At 35.2% G+C, this 26,847-nt stretch overlaps 1 protein-coding gene across 1 annotated transcript; it reads left to right on the forward strand.

The window, feature by feature from the left end:
• The first annotated feature begins 367 nt into the window (after positions 1 to 367).
• PPARG (peroxisome proliferator activated receptor gamma) lies at positions 368 to 25,910 on the forward strand. Its single transcript, XM_074914023.1, has 6 exons — positions 368 to 587; positions 2,426 to 2,595; positions 4,337 to 4,475; positions 13,579 to 13,778; positions 18,006 to 18,456; positions 25,489 to 25,910. Exons 1-6 carry the CDS (start codon positions 368 to 370, stop codon positions 25,734 to 25,736), a joined length of 1,428 nt encoding a protein of 475 aa, XP_074770124.1. The 3' UTR covers positions 25,737 to 25,910.
• The last annotated feature ends 937 nt before the right edge of the window (positions 25,911 to 26,847 follow it).

Genomic DNA, 26,847 nt, shown 5'->3' on the forward strand with positions numbered 1-26,847 from the left:
AGACCAGTTCAGTCGAGTAGCATACCTATGACAGCCATTCTGTTCTAAGGTTATCCTGAGCCTGGATGCGAGCAAATCTCATTTGCTCTTATGAGATGAGACATTAGAGATTTCCTAAGAACTTCAAAGCTGCATTAACTGCCCAGTGTTAGCCATGCAATGCTACTAATGCACTGTATGGTGATAAACTCAAGCCTGATGGTAGATGGGGCCTAAACATTCCCCTAAAACCTACACCTGATTCAGAGTTTGCATCTCAGCGTTTTGGACATGAGAGAATTGGACCTCAGCTGGGACTCAAACTCATTACAGAGATAACTAGCTTCTTTTAAAATGTCTGTTTCTTTTTTTGTTTCCAGGGTTTACAATGGTTGACACAGAAATGCCGTTTTGGCCCATTAATTTTGGAATTAGTCCAGTGGATCTGTCTGCGATGGATGATCATACACATTCCTTTGACATAAAGCCATTTACCACTGTTGATTTTTCGAGTATTTCTTCACCGCACTATGAAGATATTCCTTTTGCAAGAACTGATCAGACAAGCATTGATTATAAATATGATATCAAGCTCCAGGACTGCCAAAGTATGCTTTTAATTATTTTAGTATTTCCTTCATGTTCACATTTGCTTCATTCTCTGGAAAGCGTACTATCAGCAAAAGGATTTAGAAGTATTCACGTGCCTAAATGCCGGTATCCTGTCTCATTGGAGATGTTCACAAGATACTCTTGCGGGGCAGATAGAAAAGATAGAATACATATAGCAGACCTTCACCCTTCCAGAGCAGCAGATAGAGATTAAGCAATGTCCATAAAGTATCTAAAATGACATTAAGCACTTTTTACTAGACACATGAACCCCACTGTTTGTTTCTGAAACCTCCAGTCTCCTATTCATGTGTCTTGTGTATAAAGTGTTCTTTGAAGCTCTATGCACACAATGCAGAATAAATATAATGAATGTTAAAAAATGCCCCAGCATACATAGCGTATTAATTGTTAATATGTGTAGCTTTTAAATTACAAATGGACTAAGAAACTGATGGAGTAGAAATACTGGCTACATCTGAGTCAAAATCTTGGCGTAACTTTTATCAGTGTTCCTAATGCAGGCATAACCTTGGAGCTCCGTGTGCTAGTATTATTAATATACTATGAAAAATGCTGGGGTTTCACAAGTTACAGTAAAAAAAGAAATTACACGGAACTCTTCTTTTAAGAAAGGAAGTGACCTATTCTTAACAAGTTGTTACTGCATTCTTGCTCAAAGTAGGAATGTGAGGGTGCTGTACCTAAAACTTTTTTAAAGATCCAGTTAGTCTGTTAAGATCGGACATCACTTTTGTTTGTAGTAATCTGTACAGGAATTCTTGCTAGGAAAATTGTGGAATTTAATTTTGGTTGTACAGTGAAGCAGGTGCTGTGTATCTCTGGGTTATTTATCTAATAAATCAAAAGACATTTTTCCAGCTAATAACTTTTGTTTGTTTGTTTGTTTAATTAAAAATGTCCATAACACTTTAATAACAAGCTAAGGAGTGCAGTAGAGTGCAATCCTTTTCTTCTTTACTTAGAGAGTTTTCCACTTTTTTTTTCTTCCTATTTTACATAGGAAAGAAAACTTTCTAGTTTATATAAAGTAGCCAGTCTGGAAAAAAAAAAAAAAAATCACTTTATCGCAATGCTATGTCCGTTACATCACTCCTGCCATGTGATCTGATGTTATGTTATAGTGTATATGTCACAGCTTTCTTCTATGACCAGTAATGATTGCTTTAAAGGTATCGTCTTTGTTTCAGCTTGTTCAATATTACAAATTGCTCTCTTAATTAGAAACTTTCAGAAGAGAAAATTTATCTCTAAACTGCATCCAGAGTGGAACAGTGTTCCCTAGGAGAGAGTTAAATTTCTTTAAATATTCAATATTATATTATCAAATATATATATGATCCAATAATACACTATTCAATATATAAGTCTATTAGATACTTAAATATTTTTTTTAGACTAGATTAGAAAATCCCAGTCCATCTCCCTGCAGTAGTCCTGAACACCTGAAAGTAATACAACCAGATTAGGGACTGAGAAAAGTAAGGCCTTTCAAGTATGGGGTCTCCAACATGTAAATTTTTAATATCTCTATGTTCAAATCCTTCAATGTTACAGAGCCAAGAACTGAATCCGTAATACACTTTCTACACCAGAATCTGCTTCATCAAGGTTTTTCAGCCTATACACTGCCAGTAAAATAGCATCTTAAGCTTATATCCCTTTACATCCTTCGTTTACTACCTATTTAGTATTATGAAGCAAACCTTTGAATCTGTCTGTTTACTGTGATTGCTTGTGATTATTCCTTTCTGCTGCTTCTTTATATTTAATTATACCTCGAGTTTACTATTTAAATCTTCTTTATACACAGGTGCAATCAAAATGGAGCCTCCTTCCCCACCCTACTTTTCAGAAAAAGTTCAGTTGTACAATAAACCTCACGAGGAGTCTTCCAACTCCCTCATGGCTATTGAATGCCGTGTGTGTGGGGACAAGGCCTCGGGATTTCATTACGGTGTGCATGCATGTGAGGGTTGTAAGGTAAGTTGTCACAAATGTTTTTTTTCTGAAATAAGATTTGATACTATTTTCATCTGAATAATCACTTGGTAAAATCAGAGATCAGTGCTTTTTAAAAAAAGTTTTAGCTCTTTAAGTAAATTGTTTCACATATACTGTGTATATTTATGGCTTAATAAGTGGGAGTTTTTAAAAATATGTTTTGCTTTTTTTATGATGTTGCTGATCTATGTGAATTTTTTGTACAATTCTTCTACATTTGTCAATTATGCAATTAAATTTCATTCCTGCTGTCTTGGAGGTCACTTGTAGAATCTGAATTCATATAACTCAGCAAAAGCAGGCTCATGCCCAACTCCAAAGCTCAATACACTGAGACTCTGTTATTCTGACTGATTAGAGTTTCTTTACCCAGTTTACACATTTCCAGGTGACTACAGAAAAGTCTAATGGTATTGAAGAATGTGGCTTTCTGCTTTAAAACTCCACCAGCTTTTTTTTATATATTAATGGTATAAAAATTTACCGACCTCAAGAGCAAGAAAGGAAATGCCAGAGAAATAAATTAATAATAATTCATTGAGTTAAAAAAAATATAGACCTTAACGTGAAATTCTTATCTTCTCTATTTTCAATATCTTGAGGAAGATAACTACTAGTAAAGATCCAATGCAGAGCTTAAATAAAATTTGTAGCACTGAATTAGGAACACACATAAATCAGTAAGAATGCTGTTGATTACTTAAATTACAGTGAATTTTATAAATAAGACTTGGCATTATGCTTTCATTGTTAATGTTCACTATGAGGAAAAATTAATAGTTACAAAGAACAAATGGTGATAAATTTTGATAAAATTTATTTAATTGGTTATGAGTAATCTGAGAAAGTATCTTTAAACTGTAAAAAGACAGAATTGTGAATTTTCGTAATGATTTCTGTCTTCATAGAACTTCCGTGCAATAATTTCTGTGAGTTTGGCACCAAGTTTTTGGATTTTTCATGTGCCAAACTTGTAATACCCAAACAATGGAGATAAACTAGAAAATAAAACAACCTGGAAAACAGAACCCAGAAATAAATATTGCAAAATTAGTTCAGCACTGTGAAAAAACAAACAAACAAAAAAACCCAATAGGTGAAATAATATAAATTACCTTTAAGCTTTCAGGCTCAAAAGGGAAAAGAAATATTTGAAATAGAATTAAAAAAAAATACTTAGTTGGGCAAGAAAATCTAAACAAGCAGATAACCCATAACTTTTTTTAGTTATGGGTTTGAACTTTGAGATCAAACTGCTCTTGGCAGAATTTTTAGTTTGTTGTGATTTATTAAAAATTTTCTACATTGGTAGTGAACTTTAAATTTTGAAAATTTAATGTTCACTTTTAACAAATTTTCCCATGAGCAGTGGAACAAACGGAATTTCACTTCCTTTGGCAGAGCATTTCTCATGCTCAGCAAATCTGTAGAGCTCCCAACGTCCCTAAAGCCCACTGATTCTCATAAGCTTCCCCTGAAAGGCTTCCCCTCAAAAATTTGAGATTTTTTTCCCCCTCTGTCACACTAGTTTGGAAATGTCTAATAAGATCAGCACAGGGCCATGCTGACAGACAGACAGTGCGATTACATCAAGGAAATGTGCCTAAACCAAAGTTAGATTCAGTGTGTATACAGAAAGGTGCTTTGCATGTACAGAGAAGTGAGACAATGACACTGGCAATTTCTTGCATCCTTTTACATGCTTTTATGTTTACTCCAGGGCTTTTTTCGAAGAACAATCAGATTAAAGCTAATTTATGACAGGTGTGATCTTAATTGCCGCATCCATAAGAAAAGCAGAAATAAATGTCAATACTGCAGATTTCAGAAATGCCTTGCCGTTGGAATGTCACATAATGGTAAGTGTGCGTAGCATATTTTAAAACAATAATTTTCATCTGAAAAATAACATGAAACATTAATATGATTACCGAATTTGCTACTTTAACATCTAGAGTCTTCTGTCACTTTAGGCCGTTTAGAAATGTGTATCAGAGACATGGCCTCTGAGTTTAGGAGACTACGTGTGACTGGAGATTACTTTCAACATAAAAATCAGATAAGCGGAGATCAGCATTTATCAATGTAATACATAATATGAGTTTGTTTTACTCTCCATCATTCTTGCTCATTACACTGTTGGTTGGTCTTCCCGAACATACTCCTAGTGTGATTGTTATTTTTCAGTTCATTGTGGTCTTTTCTGGCAAGACTGTTTTGCATATTGTAGTTTAATATCACTTTCCTGGAAGTGGAAAATTTAATTATGAAAAATGGATTAGAGAATTCACTGAAAGTTTGTGAATAACAACAACTTGAATTTGATGCATAGAACACCTATTGAGGACTGTTAGCACCACTAAGTTAACATTTCCTCATGCTAGAACACAACATACTTGAAATGAATGGGTCAGACCCTGTACTGTTTTAAAAAAACCCTGTCCTCCTCCTTCCCAGCATACCCACATCTGGGCATAGATTCCTATGTGTGGTGAGTAGGAGTGCAGTGTTTCTTAGCATGCTCATTCAGGTGTCGGCCTCTCATCATATAGTGTGTATAGCTGTGATTCCTGCGTGATATGCTCTGTCTGACCTCTCCACCCCCCAGAGGTGAATATCCCCTTCCATCTGGGAACTGTAAGCAGTGTTTGCATTTCGAATGTTGTAGTCTTCAGTTTGGAAAGGTGTTTGCAATGTGTATGGTTCTGTGGTTGCCTTCTTTACAGTAAGTAAGCAGATAGAATTAGGCATATTGTGATACTGTTCTCTTGCACAGAATTTAGAAGACAGTTCCTCTGAACTTTAAAATTAACAAATCAATTCATGTGGAAATACTTATGAATGTTTGGACAGAAGGACATAATGAAGATTCTTTGCTGCCTTGCTTTGGCAAAGCTGAGTAAAAACAGGAATTAAATGTCATAACATAGAGACTTATGTAATTCTAAGGGTAAAGAATTGCAAACATGACTGGGAAAATAATTTCTCTGTGGTTTTTTTAGAACTTTCATTATTTTCAATATAAAAAAATGAGCGTACTGTCCCCAAGAGGAAAGCTTAACTGTGGTTTGTGAAGCTAATACATGCACTGAATGTAAATTGGTATGGGAAATGTTTTGCTAATAGAAAATAAGGTTTTCAAGTTCCTGGGATGCAACAGTAACACTTAAAAATAAATCTAATTTTGAAATGCTACTGTGGGTATTTTTATAGTAATTCAGGAGGTTTTATTATTAATTTCAAGGTGCATGCCAATTTCTCTCATAACCTAGCGACACAGCTTCCAATTATGTCAATGGGAACCATGTGCAGTTCTATCAAGAAGGGGAAGGCCAAGACCATTCTCTTTGACTTAGTAACATAAAGGGCTCAAGAAATATTTTTAAAATTAATATTTCACCTGCCATTTTTTCCTGTTCAGCCACTGCCAAGGCAGAAGCTGTAGCCCCAGCAGGGGCCATGGTTATGGGAGTCCAAGGAGGCACAGAGAGGAGGGGCAAAGGGCAAGGCCATTTGTCCCAGGGCTTGAAGGAACACTTTCATTTGTTCTCACCATGTGCTCAACTAATAGAGAGTTAGTAGTGTTTGTGTTCAAGCATTGGCTTCTACATTTGCCTTTTTTGCCCACTCTAGTTACATTACATTACATGAAACAATACCCTCGTTCCTCCATCATTTATAAACACACGAGAAAAATTAAAACCCAACTAAATTTCACCTTTGAAGACACAGGCCTATATGAATAAGCATGCAGAAATGCACACTGGATGTTGTCAATGACACTGAGACATATGTTGAATCTACAGATTAAAGTTCATTCACCTGGATAGTGAAATTATCTGAATTTTAATGCTTGGAGTCAGAATGTGGATTATTTGTGCCTGAGGGTTCCAATCTATGACTGTCTTTGCATAGATATATTATTGCAAAATGAATGGGGCACTTATGAAAACGGGGAATGCAAGGAGACACTCAGCAGCTACAGTCACATTTTTTCACGTATAAGCACTACATACCACTTGGCTGAAGGTTAAAAAAGACAGTAGTGTTCTCATGCTTTGAATATTGTTTTCCTTTCCTTCTCTAGCCACAGTGCTGCTCTGTGTTTAACCCTTAAGTGCTCAGATTGTGTTCTGAAGTACCACTAAACACAAGCTCACTTATTTTAGAAAATTCATTAATTTTTTTATCTTCTACTTAATGTAATATTTATATAAAACGAACTGCTGTAATGGAAAAAAAGGACCACACATGGCAATATGTCTTTATTATCAGCTCTGGGAGCAGTGAATTGCCCAATCTGGGCACATGCCTCCAGTAAACTCAGTCAGGTATCCACCCGGGCTCTGTCTTGTGTTTTCTAATGTAAGAAACTGTGTTTATGGTCTATCTGGGGACTCATTTATGCTCAAAAAAAAAATCTATAATCTAGACAATCAGAAGAGTAGAGTGTACTACAGAATAGCCTCTAAGCAATCATAGTGACTTCTCCAAGCCATAAAAAGTGGCATAAAGTTAAGTGTTGTAATTTTTCCACAGAAAGGAAAAGAATATAATGTAGCATGTAGTCTCCTACTATATGCACTATTGATTTTATATCACTGACTTTTGGAGAATACTGTAAATGAAAGTAAATAAAAAACTGCCAAAGGAAAGAGAGAGATATCATATATTCCAGCTGCAAGTTCATGCCCAAACTTTCACAGTCTTCAATTAGCGTGAACGAAATGGCCATGTGAACCCCTTCCACCCTTGCAGCATGGGCAGTGAGCCGTATTCCCAGATCTCTTATACCAGCTCGCTGTCTTGTCCCTGTCCTTCCCACCACTACAGATCCTGCCTTGGCCCACTGCCCAGGCTTTAGGGAGATGAGGAACCTGGGCCTGCTGTGAGAGTAGATGCAGGAGAGAGAAGATAGAGTAGCAAGGAGGATAAGTGGTCCAGGGAAACAGAGATGAGGCCAGGGTCATGGGAGGGAGGTGGAGAGAGAAGCAGAAAAGTGAGATCATGCCAGCCATCCTTTCAATTTCCTCAACCACCAGAAATACTGTGAACTCTTATCCACCCTGTGAACTCACCTCCTTCCACCCTAACCTCTGTAAGTATCACCAATACTTCCTACTTCTCCTCTCACCCAAAATACCACTTTCCAAATTCCTTCCATAAACCTCCTGGTGCCTGACTTCTTCCTGACTTTTGTCTGAGTCGCCTGAAAATGACAATGACTTCGCCAAAAGGAAACTACTAACTAGTACCACGAAATTGAATTTTGCCCCAAATTTTGCTTGCAATATGCTAATAAACATTAAACAGAATCTGCTGCAACTAATATAATATTTTTAAAATATATTCTAAACTTTAAAAAAAAAAATTTGAAAACTATCCTTTTGCCTACCAAATTATGATAGGAATATATTTTAGGGTCCTGCGCACCTTATGTTTAGGAAACTTTGTTCTCATAATTCATGAATTACATCAGAAATCTTCCAAGACATGTATTTTCATTAAATAAGGACAGCGTTTAAAAGTGGATCATCAAAAACCCACTGCTGTTAATAAATCCTAAACCCACACATTTAGAAAGAAATAAACACATGCAGAAATGATAGATGGTTAATAAATGTACAATCCATATAAAAATACAGATGCATAACAAAATTTTACCCCAAGCACAGTTTTCACACACTAAACACGAGAAAATATTATGAGATTCCCAAGAGATTTCATTATTGCCCAATGATTTTATACAAAAGTCTAATATCATGGTGGCAGGCAACAAGATGCACCCTAAGGATTTCTATAGTACAAAACCCAGTAAGAGCTCATTTCCATTCTTAGCGAAGTCGGTTTGTGTATTTAGAGGACTTGGTCCCATCATCTGCTACATGCAAACTCTACGAGTGTTGGTGGCTGTTCTGCTGAATTGATAGACATGTGATCTGGTAGCTGGCAGTCCTGATCAAGGGGGTTGTTAAATCAAGGATGGGTTTTAGGCCAGTAAGAGATAATCCCCGCTAAACCGCTTTGACTATCACCTAGTGCCATTCTTTGATAACAATGGGTAGTTTGGGCCGATTTGACATTGATGTAATAGCTTTTTGTGCTATGAGTAATCTTGGTTTGTTATATCTAACTGAATTCTGAATGCAGCCTGCAAGCATTCAAAAATGGAAATTAACACTTAGAACCTGGTTTACCGTATAACAACATACGTGTTAATTTTCTTTCAAAGTAATCTCATAATTTTAAACAGACTTGCTATATAATTCAGTGTTACCTTTGGCAGTAGTACTCATTTCTTTTGTTGTCTGTGGGGTTTTTTTTTTCCTTTTTCATTTGCACAGAAGGAATTTTAAATAATCTTTTTTTTAAAAGAAACCAGGAATTTGATCTTGTATAAAAATTATCATCATAAGGCCACATGCCAACCTATGCCAAGTACTCCTTAAAAATATATAGCAAATTGCTATGCAGCTTTAATCATGTATCGTTTGATATAGTCTTCTTCCCTGTCTTTGGACTTTAACTCCGAAATAGATTATACATAAGGATGCTTGTATTCATAAGATTTAGCACAGTGAAGACAATGCTCTGATTTAACATTAATGCTCACAAGGTTTTTTGATTGTATATATAAAAATTATACAAATTCTCCAACACATGGAAGCAAAAAATTAGATATGACTCGAACAAGGAAGAGTGCTGAAACCAATAGCAAAGTAATAAATAATATTTGGGTTTTATAGCACTTTTCATGCAGAGATCTCAAAGCACTTTTCAGGAAAATAAGTAACATCTTTACAAGTAAAATAAAAATAAATTGTAAGTGAAAGAAGGCATCTACTCTAGAACTATTAACAGTAAATGAAATAGTAATTGTATGATGAACTCCAATGCAATCTGTGAATTAATGGAAATAATTTTATATTAGAAGCACTGGAGCTTGTTACACATGCCTACTTTGCAAAGGTAATTTGGTATCCTTTGTCGGGTATAGATAAGCACACCAGGAACGTGATTCTGGAACACCCTTACTCAATCTCATTTTCCATTAAAAAAATAAATACAATGTAAGTTGTCATTTATTATAAATTCTACACCAGTGCTATTGTAAACTTTTAACAGAGAACTATCAACAATATGTTGTTTAGCAATACCAAATTGCTAGCACAGATATTATCATTTACTTTCAAGAGACTCTTGTATAGGAAAGAAGAGAGACTGCACAGAAATCAGGGTATAGGATAAGGGGCATACTCAGAAAATACAGTCTACATACTATGCTGTCATTTTATACTCAAACCTCAAAGTAAGCCTATTTTATACTGACAGTATCAGTGCAGCAGCAGATAGATACAGTTATGTGGAAAACAGCCATAAGTTTTTTATGAAAAGAAATAATCCCCCTCAACTCTGTCAAACTTACTTGAAAAAAACAGGCACTAGTCTATTCGCCCATGTACGAATTTCTAGCAAGATGTTTGCTCCCAGTCTAGTTTCTCTTCTTCAAAAAATACAATAATACAGCTTAGTTGTTCCCTAGTGACAAAACAATGTCCGTTTTGAAGATCCCCGATCTTTTCAATAAAATCTCTAGATTAAATGATTCTATTTCGATAATCAGTGTCACTGCTAGTATATACGTTGTGGTATATCATTAAGAATGTTCTAGTAGATACTTGATTGAGGGGGCAGGGAAGGGAGGGAAAGGTGGAGAAAAGAAAACAAATTCCTATTGTTTTTAATGCATTGGAGAAGCGTATAAACTATTTTAAAGCTAAGTTAATATTAAAGCATAGGAAGGGGAAGCAATAGCGATATACTGTCCCTCTTTTTAATCTCTAGATTGTAAAAATAACCTTGATGAAAGCGAGTCTTATGCCAGTGAGATTCCAGATTATAAACTTGCTTTTGCAAACCTCAACTCTCAAGAACAGGCCCACAACAGAATCACGTCTCATACTGGTGTTCAGTCAGGCTCCATTTTCATAATACTTAGTATGCTAACATCAGGCTGTTAGGGATGCATAATTTATTGTAAACATATTATAAAGATATTATAATGTTATGAATGTATTCCATTTAAAATGTCAAAATAATTTACAAATAGGATTTATCATAACAAAATATTTTCTGGCCCAAAGCACCTAGATCCTGATACGATTGTGAAAGCTCTCAAAGGACATGTTCCTTAGCTTTCCTAAGTATTTCTTACTATGTGTTAAGAAGTCTTCAGGTCATCATAAATTGCGCTTCATAGATTTCTGGAAGTGATCAGCATTTTACAGACATGGGCAACCCTGATCTCTATTTTTTATTAACAACCCTTTATATGAGGCTAATATTTGCCTTGCCTACTATCCAGATTAAAAGGTTCACTGCAATAGACTAAGAAGTCTTGCTAGACTTCACTTAGCTCTTCATTTGCAAATTCTTCCTCAAAAAAAGATGGTGAGAAGTTGAATTTGTTGGCAAGAACCCAATCAGAAGCATCAATGTATCACGACTTTTTTTCCATTGATGAAGCTACTGCAAAGTGCACATTTGAAAATTGAACAAATTAATCATAAAACATAGCCCTATGAATGTCACAGATTTAATACTGAATTAATATTAAATCTGAAACCAGGTTTAGTGAAGAACATAATATCTTTTAATGAATATATGAAAAGTCTCGGCACACTGTTCAGTATGCACTTTTATTTAACCTTTTTTTTTTAAATTTTTATTTTATTCAACACTTTTATTAGCTATATTATTAACACTTTCTTGACCCCACATTTTTGTCATATGTGCTGTCCCTACTTAGAATATGTGTGTAATAATATATTTTAGCTTTATTATGTTGATGACAGTTTGATTCTTTTTATTGAATCAGTCCTTAAGTATCAGAAAAAGAAAATCTGTAAATGCTATGAAATACCTTCAGTGAGTTTTCACTCTATTTACTGCATTAATACTTCATTAATTTCACATCTTCAAGAATTTCTATAATGCAGATATTTTGGGTTTAATGTTATCAACATAACTATAAATTTAAAAAAAAATCTCAAAGGATTTTTGTTAACTACAAATAAGAATTTTTGAATAATGAGACAATCCATTTTAACTGCAAAATGAAAATACTAAAATAATCTTGATTCACAGTGTTCATGGAAGCATATGTAGCTGAACTAATTCCTGTCTAATTATGCTGAATTTTTTCATCTTTTTATTTAGGTTACACTAAGTAGAAATATGAAATCTCCTTTAGTTTCATATCAACTTTTTATACATCACTAACTTTACCATATGTTCATCTATTGACATTATTTCTTTACAGAATGGTGTCAGTCTCTTTGAGCCATTATAGTATGTCACATAAACTAATACGAAGTTGATAATTTTTCAAGAATTTTGCTCTCAGAAGAAAGGAGGGCAGTGATATCTCCCTGAAAACTATTATTAGTAGCTGATTAAGAATACTTAGTGTTTCCCATGAGAGAGAAAAAAAACTACATATGCCATGGTATATATGATCCAAACCAAATATCAGTTGGCAATTATTCAAAATTTTCCGTAGGAAAAAATGATTAGCAACAGACGTTTTCTGGGGGGCAAAAAATAGAATATGTTAATTTGTACCTATTGAACTAAGTTTCCTTTCATGGTGATTTTTATTCTTGCATGTTAACTCTAGGAATACCCAAGCAAATATGAAATACATGACATGCATCACTCAGACTGTTTGCTGAAAGAGAAATGTAGTACAGTTGTAAAAATAAACAACCTTGTTCCTACAACCATGAAATAAGACAACTAATCAATAAATATAATATGTAATTTTTTTTTTTTTGCACAATTATTTATTCTTGAAAAAATGTGTCATTTTTGTTCATCAGCACACTGCAAGCCAACTTACAAAAGGAAAGTGGCTGGTCATTTCCAAAATAAATGTCCCTGGTATAATAATTCATATGTATGATCTTAACAGCACTTTTACTTTATCCACGGAAGACACTAATCGCTGAAAAAATATTTATGATATTTCTATTTCCTCCTAAAGGCCAAAATGCAAACCTTTATTTCTTCCTTCCATAATTTGTTTTGATGCTCTTTTGTTCTGTTTTGCTTTTGTAAAATAAAATAAATACTGTTTACTGAAATATTGTATGGTAAATCAGTCTTATTCTTGATGGCTCATTTGGAATATTTTCCAAGTCGGTCCCCATATGAATAAATAGTGTCTTGGATAGTAAGTACGTAGGTGTAACAGGGGGTTCACAGCCTGCCTTAAGTTGGTATTGAGTAATTGTGAGATCATATGACTAGGTAGAACCATCTCCTGTTCTTTCAATACTGTGTGCACATAGAATTACCATGAAGAACTGAACCTTTTCTGGCTTTTTTATTCCCTGCACAACCTTCTTTCTCGTTCCTTAATTCTTTTGGTAACATTTTATAGCACTTGCTACATTAAGTTCTGCTGAACTATTTGGGAATTTATTTCTGCAAGCCATGTGAGTGTTTTGTTTCTAAACAAATGAAGAATCTGAGATCCATATGGTGATTTTCCCTCAACAATACAAGGCTGAAAGGTGGTTCCTACCCTAAGCCAGCAGAATTTTAATATCTTAAAGATTCTTTACATTTTCTTTAGGTTGGAGGTAGAATCGGTGATTTTCACCAACTTTGTCAGGTGAGCTGACAACAGGTTTACATTTCCAAGCAAGATATTGTAATCTTACTGTTTGGGCACAGAGTATTTCCTCTCTGAGAGTTGTTTGTTTACATTTCTTTAAGGCACTTGAGCTGTTTTGCCTGTATTACTGGAGAAAATAATCTTTTTTTTTTTTTACTTGCCTAAGTACTGTTTTAAGAAAAACTTCAAGGGCTCATAACAAAAGGTGACATAACAAGCTACACAGATATGCTTTTTTAGGTGTAACTATAGCCATAGTAATTTCTTGTCATCTTCTTCAGCCATCAGGTTTGGGCGAATGCCACAAGCGGAGAAGGAGAAGCTCTTGGCAGAGATTTCAAGCGACATCGACCAGTTAAACCCTGAATCTGCTGATCTACGAGCGCTTGCCAAGCATTTGTATGACTCATACATAAAGTCCTTCCCTCTGACCAAAGCCAAGGCGAGGGCGATCTTGACAGGAAAGACGACAGACAAATCAGTTAGTTCCCTCTGTTTTGTTTTGTTTTTTTTTTTCTTTCTTTTGAGTAAATGATTTACTACATCGACAACACATCTTTTTTAAAAAAAACTTCGCTGTTGGCAGTTACATATTTCAAGCTGTGTCTGAAACACAGGAAATGTTTTTAGATAGGATAAGTAAACATTATTTGAAAAAACTCCAAGTTCACCTAATAAAATACTTGAAACCAGGACAAGAATTTGAAGGTCATCTTAACCTTTTTGTACTCTCTGATCCACTCTTCCCGTTTTCATTCTCCTTCACCAAAGGTTATCTTCCACACTATCTGTTTAAGGTGGCTATCTAGCTGTCAGGAATTGGTTGCTATACTATTCGGGCATCCGTATCATAGCATATTATCAGTACTAGCAGTACTCAAAGGAATATTCTTTTTCGTAAGTGTCAAATGATTCCCAGTACCAACACCATCACTAGCCTTAACTATGGTGCTTATTCTTATGATGATCTGAGGACTTCCTGCATTTAACTGGGTTATCTTGGATCAGATCAGTACCCTGTGTTGGTGCAATTTGAATTTTAGGAGAATGTAGAACAAAATCTTTGAAAAGTAAGGAATAGAGATATGTGTATTTGTGGGTTGCTTTGGAAATTTCACTGACAATACATAACAATCTTCTTATTAGTCTTCTTCGTATTAGTGAGAAGGAGGATAAATAAGATCTGATAATTATGGTAGGTTTTAAATTTTGTCATTATTTTAATAGCTAAAGAGCAAAACAGTTTTCCAAAACTTGTAACTCTTAGTTTGATATATTTTCTAGAATCATCGGCAGAAATTTTGTCTGGATTACAACAGAGTCTGTATTTTATTTTCTTTAATAATTTCAAAGACAGGAAAGAATTTGGAGGTATTTTATGCTTTCTTTCTTTCTTTAAAGGCAGTTAAAAATCCTGATTTAAATATTGTCTCTAATTTGGTTGTACCCCTCGCATCAAAACTTCAGATGTGGTGGTCACTTACAATTTGAGTAACTTTTCATCATGGAGCATATAAAGTTTGAACGAGCATAATTTTATTTATTCTGGAGAAAGCTGATATGCTAAGTCCACTTGAGGGTCATTGCTTTTTCCAAATCTTTCCACAGTTCCCTCTCTATATCAGGAACATACGTTACTGGGAAGGAATTAATAGAGCAATTTAGGTTTTTAAGTGTGTTCTTAATAACTATGTACTTGCATAGGGAAACACAAGTGGGGTGTTTAATTCTATGTTCTAAATTCTGATTTCTTTACCCCTCTCATCCTAAAAATATCACCAGGAGGCCCGCTCCTTTTTTCTGCAGCTGCCCACTGTGCCTACTCTGGAAGGTGACAGAAGTTTGGGCAGGGTTACCCAAAGTGCTCTCATCTTCTGTTTTTCTAGACGTGTGTTTAGAAATCTGGGAAGTTTGTTTCTGAGGTCTCAAGTGCATCCACAAATCCTACTTTTGCTCTGTAACGTTCTATGAAGTTGTCCTAGAAATCTGCTGGTGTGTGGTTTGCGGTGCTGGGTACTCAACAAACTTCTGGGCTTATGCAACTTGGTCATGTCTAAAAGTTACACTAATGCAATACTCATGCAGTAAATATATAGTATGTCATCAATTACGTTCTCCTTTTTATTGAAAGTTTTAAAACTTTGACAGATTAGAATATAGCAATAAAACAATAAAATTTAGCTTTTCATTGCTGCAAATTTTCACACCATTTAAAAAAAAAGAAAAAGAACACTAGAAGAGTGACACGCAATATTTAATTGTTACAACTTGTATCATATTTGCACTGTAATGGACTTTGTGCTCTGGAACATCAAACTGTTTACAATGGGCATAATGTAAATTTAGGTTGTTTTTTAATTGCTATATCATGTGCCTTAACTGAAAGTGGTTGGATACGCTAAATGAGTGTGTCAGAACTAAAATGTCTAACTCATCCTCTTCTGGGACATACAGTGCTCATCTGGCATAAGATTCTACTCACAGAGTTCATCTGAATCTTTATATTAAAAATTTCTGTAGCTATTTTGAACTCTTTCTTGATTTTCAATTTTCTAAAGTCAGTAGGCCAGCGGCATAGCATAGTCTTTCTAAAGCACATGTACATGCACAGAATAGATTACTTTTTCCTGTACTTGGTGCTCTCACTTAGGATTTTCTAGAAAGAAAAGAATCACCTACTAGTACTAAAACATGCATTTTAAAAGCCTCCTCTACAGTATTGTTATTCCACGGTTTCACATGTGCGTGCGTATGCATATGTACAGATATGTATAAGATGTTTTTTCTGCTGCCAAAATAGCATTACATCTTAAAAAAAATACCTTACCCTTCAGGCTTTTCTCAGTGCGGTGTGTTTATTTTTTCAGTTTCACACTGAAATTCTAGAGCAATTGGAAAAATAGCATCATACCTCACACTCTATTTAAGTGAATCTCATGGTCTGGAGCTCAGTTTGCCTGTGGTTACTGTGGAAGTGAGAGCACTAGTTTCATTGGTCTTGTAAGCAGCAGAATATTGATTTAACTAAGCCGTTTTGAAAGCTGAATTCCTTTTGTGTGGATACTGTTGCTTCAGTTCACAGATAGACCCCTGTTTTCCAAGCAGCTGTATCAGTTAAAACTGTCAGCTGTCTCCTCTCCCTCCCTTCCTAGTGAAAGGGTCAGAGCTTTGTGTTTGACTTAGCCTGAAACAGATGACCCAACATTTTCACAGTCTCCATCTGCAGAACTATGGGAGGTGGGAGTAGTAACCTCTAGCTGGTGGGTACTGGTGGGATCTGTGGGCAATATCCTCTTCAGAAAGCACCACCACCCTCCAAAGAAAGTGGCTATCTTCATTTGTTAAAATTCCATAATAATTTGGCACTGAATAGACTCCAAAACTGGTTTAATCAAATAGGAATAGAATTTTAGGAGTTTCCAGAAGCTGATTCTGTGGGAGAGGACTGCTGACTACTATAGGAAGGCTTTGGTTATTTTTGTATCTGTTTTGCAGCATATAGTGAATATAAAACCATGAGAGTGAACTCCCATATGAATAAGGATTTAGAATCTGTATTCATAAGGGATCCTAAATTAAAAAATGCATTTCTCTAGTCTGATTGTCGGTATATAATTCCTTATATTTTCATTATTTAATTAAATATATTAATAAACCTATTAATATCAGTATATATTTGTTCAGTGTAGCAGTGAACTATTTAGCCATTCATCCTCTAAGGAAAAGATTCTTCAGATAAATTCAAGAAACCCTCACTTAACCACTTCTATAAAACTGGGAGCTTCTTCTGCATATTCTGCAGCAGATTGTTTCCAGTCCCTAATGAAAGTTTTACTGGCACTACTTTTTCTAATCTGCTTTCAAAATTGATTTATTCCAGTTGAGTTTATTTCACAGTCAGATGCGTTCTTGTGTTCTGAATTGTATTGCTGTAGTTCGTGTCATGCTATCTGTGTTTTCTTGCCCATTGACAAGGTATTTAAGTTTAAATATACCTCAATCTGTTATTTTTAAAGGAATTAAGAGCAAAAGGTTAAATTCATCAGATAATCAACACCAGAAAGTTGATATTACTTGCAGTATTTTCTAGAAGGACAGAACTTGGAAGGAACATGATAGTATATGAAATAATCAAACCATTAATATACTCTGTCTTTCTACAAAAAAGAAGTTATATCATCAGACGTGCAAACATGTCACTGTACACTTGCTAGATTATGTTTTATAGAAGCCATCAAACTTCAGGTAATGTGAGTAACATTTTAATCTTTTGTTAATAAGCATTTCAAACTTCAAATTCAGGTATTACAGAACTTCTGTAAAATAAACGAACAAAAATACCAAACAAAATCACAGGTAAAAGTCATGGATATTTGAAAGTAGTGTCCGTTATCCCCCTTCCCCAATTATTACAAAAAGTATCAGCCAAAGTCCTATCTTTAGAATGTGGATTCACAGAACATATGAGAAGTCCTTAAGAACTGCTTGTCCTTTCTGTAAATCATTTTAACATTGTGGGGATGTTTTCTTTAATAGGTTTATGAAGATTTAACCTTTTTGAGTCAACTGCCCTTGATATATTCCTCATAGATTTTGAAGTGTTTTCTGATGAGTTATTCCTCTGTAGTATGCTACTTCAGTTGCTCAGGAGTTAAATGTTCATAGAAAGGGTATTTGAAAATAAATTGTCTTTTCCTCTCCTCTTTAGCCATTTGTTATTTATGACATGAACTCTTTAATGATGGGAGAAGATCAGATCAAGTGCAAGCACGTGTCACCGCTGCAGGAGGAGAACAAAGAGGTAGCGATTCGCATTTTCCAGCGATGCCAGTTTCGCTCAGTGGAGGCAGTGCAGGAGATTACAGAATTCGCCAAGAACATTCCAGGGTTTGTGAATCTTGACCTGAATGATCAAGTAACTCTCCTGAAATATGGGGTCCATGAGATCATATATACTCTCCTGGCTTCTCTGATGAATAAAGATGGAGTTCTTATATCTGATGGACAAGGATTCATGACACGGGAGTTTCTGAAGAGCCTGAGAAAACCTTTTTGTGACTTTATGGAACCCAAGTTTGAGTTTGCTGTGAAGTTCAATGCACTGGAATTAGATGACAGCGACCTGGCAATATTTATAGCTGTCATTATACTAAGTGGAGGTAAGTGCTCTCTTATTTAATACACTATTTTCTATAACAGAATTTACACTTTTAATTCCTGTCCAAATAGGAAAGTGCTCAGCACTACATGATGGGTGTGAGTTTATTTACACATAGTTTTTTTATTAATTTTCAGCTTACTTGGTGTTGTTTGCCCTTTTTTTCAGTTTCAGGCAGAAACTGAAAATGTAAATGTCCTGATATTAATGATGGAGCTGGAAATGCCTGCTGAATCAGCAGTTCATTTAGTTAGAAAACAAAATCAGGACCATCTTTCTGAAAACAGGAAGGGTGGAATTTCACTGGCAAGAGCTTCTAAAAGTTAAAATTCTGCATGAGGGTTTTTTAAACCTGCAATTAGATTGTGTGGCTTGCTAATTGTACACAAATAGCTTTGACTCCATAACAGTTTCAAAATATATGTGGCATTTGGCTTGCAGGATTGTTACGGTGTTTTTTTATTGTTGTTGTTTTCTTCATTTGTGCAAGGTTTTGTTTACCTTTGGGGGAGGGAAGAATGCATTTCTCAAGAAAACGATGGTGTCCCAATGCCTGAGAAAAATAGGCAATGTGTGTCTGCTCTGTTCAGATTTTCTGAGATGCTCTGTTTGTATTAATCTCTGTGCATTATGCTTTGAGGAAAGCATGTATCTGAAAGCCCAGGTAGCAGTCTACATACATTCTAAAACTTCATTAAAAAACCCACTGAATTTTCAGCTTCTTTGAAGACAGTGTGTTCTATCTGATTCTGAGGTGATGTAGCTATTCAATTTTGTGAATTAGTGGCTGCTACCCAGATTATAGTTCACTTGGAAACATTTCCACAGGAATCTGAGACATCAGATATACATTTCAGGCTAAAGATCTTTTACTTTGGCCGATACTATCAAGTTAGTGATGTTGCACAAAGAAAATTTTACCCTACTGATTTGTGTGTGTTTTGGCTTAGAATGGTACTGCAGATATCAATGGGAGGAATGTGCTGAATGCTCTGAATTTGGATCCTCCACAGAGCAACGCAGAGTATTTTGTTATTAAATTATGTTGGAGCAATCAAACACAACAACCACATGCTATTGTTCTAAAAACATTCTGTTGAGAGTGCATTGTTATGTATAGCTTCATTTAAAATCACTTACTATTACTTCTGGCATTGTGTTTCATTCAGTAAAAATGTGGTATCACAATATGGTTTATTAGACTAACTAAATCCACTTCAAACAAGTACAATACCCAGAAGACATTTTCTTGTGCAAACCTTTGAACACAATGATCCCTGAGGACTCTGAATTAATTCAGAAAGGGAAAATACGTTACTGGTATATTTTTGGTTGGCTTTGATGGGGGAGGAAAAATTATACAAGCCTATTAGAGCAGTACAAAAAACATGCCAATATTTTGCATTTTCTAATATAATGAAATTTGACAGATGAGAAACAGGCCTCTCGCAATCCACTCCTAATTGAAAAAAGGAAACTTGCTATCTGCAAAGCTAGGTCTGCTATGCTTCAGTGAGGTTTGGGTTACGTTAGAGGAAATAGGTATGATGTAACTAATCTTACATTTTAGGTCTCAGGAGGACAGAAAAAACCTGACCATGTTGAACCAGATTTATCAACAAGGTTGTTTTTTTTTTTAAGAATAATTTGTAAACATAGATCTGTAAATTACTACTGAATTTTAATAGTTCTTAAATAACTCTGAAGCAAATCCATATAAATATATAAATCCATATAAATATAAATCTGTCCTATCTAGGAAAATACATTCATTTCTTGATAACAAAGGTCTCTCACTATCTTTATTGAGAACTTTTTTTTTGTTTCAAAAAAGCATGATAGTTTTTTGTAAAAACTGAGTTTATATCTGGAAAACAATTAAGCTTTGCTGCCAATTAGAGAATACTGTCATGTTTAAGTCACTTCAAGAAATCCTGCCTGCAAATGTCTTAAAAAGAAAAACAGTTTGTGAAAGAAAAGAAGATCCTAGCCAAACACTTTAATTCTAAGTGAATCTGTCACTGCCTAGAGAAGTTATGCTAGTTCTGCTGGCTCCACGGGTGCTATCTCTCATGCAGCTCTAAAAAGAAGAGAGAAGGGAAAGAGAAAGATAATTCCAGCTGGAACATTACTTGTAGAAAGCTTTTCATTGTGAAGTAACTGTTTGGAATTTGCCACAGATCCTATAAAATGGTTCATTTGATATCGAAACGGTTGCTTTTGCATTATATGTAAGAAACCAAAATGCCCATATAACAATAATGAGAAGCTGACAAATTAATAGCAACAAAATGAAAGTACTCCCACTTCCACAGTCAATCATTTTACTGTTTCTGAACTGCTCAGTGCAGCCTCACTCTGTCTCGGTGATTCAAAATGTTACTCTGAACTCATTATTACAAAGCTGAAGAGTTGTTCTTAATGTTGCTATATTGTGCTTTAAAACAATATTGTAAGGGGCAAATGAATTCTAGTATTCTGGATTTAATGCTGACGAGACAGAGACTGTGTGTGTGAGCAGTAGGACATTACCTTGTTTTTACAAAAGAAATGCTTTATGCCATTAACAGCAATGCCAGGCTCTCATTACAACATTCTTTTACTTATGGTAACTTTGAAAAATACACCTCGGTAAAATGAGATTTTGAAAACTTTTTTCAGTGAGATATTATTCCTCCCTGTTGTATTCCTCTGTGCCTCTCAGCCAGTAGTAAGTGCCATGGTATACGTGCTAAAGAACTTGAAACATCTTTAAAAATATTATATATACCTGAGCTGAAGATGTAATCTATTGTAAGAAGAAGGTTTAGGGAGAACGAGTTGAATGTCTGTATTTGGGCAGGAAAGCTAATAGCCCAAGACTTATTGGGATAATCCGCATTTATAAACAGAGCAAGCTCACTCAACGAGTTGTTAAATACAGACAAAGCTCAAAAGATAATTTTGTAACATGTTTACGTATCATGGATGGACTGGAACATTTGCATATTATCTTCTGCAGTGTTTGGATACGGTGGTGTTTGGGAAGCGCAGCAGGGTACACCTGTGAAGAGCCAGACTCTGCTAGTCAACATGCAGCCAAACTAGTATTTGAATTCAGAAATGTTTCTACATTCACTTTTTCTGTTTTCTGAGTGCATTCTTTACAGTAAATTTTGAGCTGTGAATAACTGCTGCTTGTTTAAACACTTCAATAATTTTGCTACAATCTGAGGGATTTGTGAATTTGAGTTATCACCAAATTTTTGAAGTTTTATCACCAAATAGTACCAAGAAATAGTTCATATTTGACTGCTACACAAATCCTGCTCTAGCATACCTGTTAGAACAAAGAAATGCTTCGTGATCAGACCAAGAACTGCAGAAAATCACTGTGGGCTTTGAACCAAAATCCTGGTGACTACAATACATGTGACAGTCTCAGAAGAAAAACCTCAAACTGCTGAATCATATCTGCTTCAGCAAAAGAAGTAGCACAGTTGCTCAGTCAGCCATTTTGCCTGATTTATCATATTATTATTTTAGAATGTGTATTTAAATGCAAAATGCACTTAATCAAAGATATTAAAATATAAAGGTGTATGTAAAGGCATGCAGAGGGCAATGTCATATGTGAGGAACAGACGAAAATTATAATTACTGTTAGGAACATGAATGAATCCAAATCCGTAAGTAAATAAGCAGACAAACTATTTTTCCCTGAGATACTGTAGGACATCAATTTACACAAAGTACACCCTGCTGATTCTCAAAACTAAGTGGCTATGAGCCTGTAAACATTTTCTTACTTAGAAGAGCTTCCTGCAGAATTTTCAAACCCAATGAATCAGCCATATGACAATGAATGAAAACCTAAAGAAAAACTGAATAAAGAAAAGTAATAGTAAAAAGAGAAATGTAGTACTCTCTTGGCATAGTCTGAATGGATAAAAGACAGGCCACAAATAGCACATAAAAACCCTGAACTTCAATCAACAATCTTCAGTATCTGTATCGGAGAGGTTTAAAAGTGGTGTCCAATTCACTTTGAGTCATCTCTCACCTTAATCATTTCACCTCTTTCCTCTGGCCTTCTGCAACCTAATTTCATTGTACCATAATAATGTCCTGCTCCAACCATTTGTTTTTGTCTGTCAGTTCCCTCATCAGTTCTCTTTGCAGTTTTCTCTGTGAGCTATCAAACAGCAATTCTGGTTTACTTACCCTCTTCAAAGGCCACCACCACAGTGTCACACCTAGTTTAATCCCATTTCTGCTTCTTTGTATTCTCTATCTAAATTTTCCTCAAGATTTACTGTTAATCTTTTCCTTTGTATTTTTTTCTACAAGCCACATCTATCTGCAGCTTTTTACTGCACAAAATACACCTTTTGGTACGGTAAACCAATGAGTCTGCATCTTAACTTGAAACATACCATAATACCTGTATGTTAAACTTTTGCCTCTTATTTCCTTTTTTTTTCTGAATTAGATAAGTTTCTTGGAACAGAAACAGTATTTTTTGCTGTAAGAAATTTTTACTGAGAAAGTATAGCAAACTGTCAACACCCAAAAAATAATGTCCCTATCCTGAAGTTCTCATTCATGAAAAATCTCTCTTGCCTTCAATGGGAATTTTCCTTCCTCTTGAATTGGCTTATTTAAAAATAACATCTCATGATCTCCTAGGCTTTTGTCATAGTCATCTTTTCTGACTCTAGTTCCACTGGGTCATTATAAAACCATTAGACTGGGTTTTTCAAAGGAGCTTAAGGATTTTAGGCGCTTAAGTCTCACTGAACTTCAGTTGACCTCGGGCACCCGAATTCAGGGGGTCCTTGGTAGGTTGCGGACTCAGTACTGCTCTCCTGGGTTTGCCTCCTGGACTCCGAAGTTGCGCTGGGGAGCACAATGTTTGAATTCTGTTTCACTTCTGAAAAACTCACACCCTAAAAATTCCCACCATAAAAGAAGCAGGGGGCAAAAGGAGATTAATCTCAGAGGAAATCAAGGCCACAGTCTTTGTGCTTTTTGATTTTTTATATCACTGTACACTGAGTCATACCCAGCTAGTTCAGAGTTCATCTGCAAGACAGAAGTAAAATTTAAAGCTATCGCAACCCAAAGACAAAATTATTAACAGTTTTTTGATGTACTGAAATTTGGGAACTTTCTGAAAACTGTAAATAAGGTAACTAGATTTTGCGACACGTGCAATACATTTAGGTAGTCTAAAATTTATTTAAAAATCTCCATCTTAAAAAATTTACTTGATAATATTGCCAAATGAAATTAATAAAAAGGAGCTGTTTGTTTAGAGACAATTTTCTGCCTGCAGATACTTACAGACTTTCTGAACCATATTTTATGGTATTATCAGTTGAATGGTATAAGTAAGCAATCACTGCAAGACAAGCACAGCTTATGAGTGTGAAATATGGAATGGAAAGAGTGGCCAAATAGGTCACCGAGTCCAGTCACCTACAACAGAAAGCAGTCACTTCATAAAGCCACCATCAAATATCAAGCTCCGTATTCAAACTTGCCATTACTCCTTTTCCTGAAAAACTATCTCCAAACCTCACCTCTTTGAGAGTTAACTATATTTTCCTAATCAGTGACCTACATGTAATCATGGCTTGTGTATACTCATTTGTTTTCATGCCAACTTTGCCTTTTAGTTTACACTGCAATTTTTAGTCCGTGAAGTAAAACCCCAATGTATTTATAAGAGCTTTGTTTCCTCTCAGCCTTTTTTTCTAGTACACAACACAAGCCAAGCTGAGTTAGTAAAGTGGATGCACAGAAAGGTTACTAAGGTCACAGGAAATAACAGCCTATTTTTTAAATTTTTAATATAGATCAACCTCTTGTCCTTTCTGAAATGGAAATATTGCCTTAGAGAAGTAGTTTAAGGCTAGCTATAGGCACTGCTTTTTATTGATCAACCTATGAAATTACTTTCATACATACACAGCAAATATTATTTAAATTATTGACTGTTTTTTCATGGAGTATTCTGATAATCAGGATGCGTTACCCAGTATAAAGCAGTTTAGCAGTAACAAATTACTGGTGGTGATTGTCATATGTGAGTATTTAATAATGTTAAGCAATCTTATTATCTTTCATGGCTGTAGAAATAAATACTTTATTACCTCAAGTTAGAAAACAAACGTTACAAATTATGTTAAATAATAATTGCAACCACTTAAGAAGGTAGTTGAGGACAGTTAGAAATAATGTAACAGCTATTAGTAAGAAAGATAATAATGGTTAAAAAAGAAAGATTTTCATTCTTGCTGAAGAATAAGATATGCCAAAGATAATCCTGGACTCTCGCAGCTGTGGCAGTGCAAGTAGCTGACTTTGGTTGTAAACATCCATCCCAGATTCCTCCATATGGAGGAGAACTCCCTGTTGGCATGAGCCCAGAAAAGGCATTTTCTGCACAAGACACATCTATCAGTCCTCCACTGCCATAAGCATCTGTGGCTAAACTGATGAGCTGATGCTAAAAGCTATCATGAGACTTCTTAATAGCAACTGGAACTTCAGTGTGGAAAAGAACTGAACCTGTGATTTTTAAATCTCCTAGGTTAGTATGAGTGCAGAAGTTTAATTTATGGCTTTTTTTGGATAAGGTTAGCATCCACCTTAGCAGGAAACTACATGCAAATCCATCTGAGTATATGCTGATTTTCCGGAAGTGAATTACCTGATACAGATTGTTTTCTTCCAACTATATCTCACTCTCCCTTCCATAGTCACTCCCAGTTTATTGTGGAAAATGCACTGTAGTACTGTATAAGCCTGTCTCTGTATCTGCACTACACAAAAATGCTTGAACTGTTTCTTACACTAGTTCTAAAACTTCACTGAGCAAATTCTAGTAAAATCTTACAAATAAATACAATCAGAAATTGTCAAACAGTTCTCAGGAAATTCCATATGTAAATGCTTAATATACTAAGAAATCTTTAAGAAATTAATTCATGAGACCGACGTTTCCATATTCTTCATAAACTTACAACTCCCACTTTTTTTTCCCCAGATCGCCCAGGTTTGTTAAATGTGAAGCCCATTGAAGATATACAAGACAATCTGTTGCAAGCTTTGGAGCTCCAGCTAAAGCTGAATCATCCAGAATCATCACAGCTGTTTGCAAAGTTGCTTCAGAAAATGACGGACCTCAGACAGATTGTAACGGAACATGTGCAGCTGTTGCAAATAATAAAGAAAACGGAGACAGATATGAGTCTTCATCCACTCCTACAAGAAATCTATAAAGACTTATATTAATGACCATAGTAGTTCTAATCCGCTGACATGATGTATGTTCTTCAGATTGCACTATTTCTTTGAGGGAAAACTTTGCATACCTAAGAAATTACTGTGAAACAGCATTTAAAAAGAGAGAGCTTAGTATAGTAGATCTATTTTATGCATATTGTTTATAAAGACACATTTACAATTTACTTTTAATATTAAAAATATCTATATCATGAAATTGTTGGCAGTATTTTCAGAATTAATTTTTTAAAATATCTTATTTCTTAAAATTGCTTGTCCAGTGTGATTGATGCTTCACTGAAGTTGGTTATACATGCAGTTAAATTTTCAACTTAAAAATAAAAATCTTTCTCCTTAAACATTTCTAGGGAAATGTTTTAAGTATTATGTTTGATTTTGTGCTCCCAAGGCAGCAGCAAAATAACAATAAAATTCAATCACAGATTTGTGTTGCTTCCTATGAGAGCTTAAATGGCAAAAGTTAGAAATGTCAGGTCTGACAATATTTGTGCCTACTGTAACACAATTTTACGCCGACAGAGCTCTATAAAGAGGCCTTAGTGTAAGTAAGAATTAGGCCCACAATTCGTGGGTAAACCAAAACCTAGATGCCATTTCAAGAATTAACTAAGGAAGGAACATGCACTGCTCATCACCCTTGGGCAGCAGAGTCCTTCCAATCGCCCTGCGAGCGCGAGGCCGGTGGAGCAGCTGCCCCCACCACAGCCCCTGAGGCGAGTGCTAGTGCACCCTGCAGCCCCTCTGCTGAGTCTGTGCTTGGAGTCGGTTCCTACAAACCACTTGGCCTGAGACCTTCCCAAATTATTGGATGAACTATCACTGAACAGCATATTCAGTTAAAAATGTCATGGAAAATTGGAATAGCGTGACTCCTCCTAAACGAAAGTAAGGTTTGAATTCATTCTTTGAAACATAAACCTGTAACAGAAACCCTACTATGTTAGTTTGACTTGAGCTATCATTGTTTATCACTGGGAACAAGAATGCTTTGAGGTGTTCACTGCTGTTAAGATTTTTAATTTTCTTATATATGTTGCCCTGTAATGTCACCTAAGATTTCCACTGGGAGCAAAGCATAGGAAAGTAAATAATTTTCACA

Source organism: Athene noctua, chromosome 10 (assembly GCF_965140245.1).
Source record: "Athene noctua chromosome 10, bAthNoc1.hap1.1, whole genome shotgun sequence".
NCBI classification, from domain to species: Eukaryota; Metazoa; Chordata; class Aves; order Strigiformes; family Strigidae; genus Athene; species Athene noctua.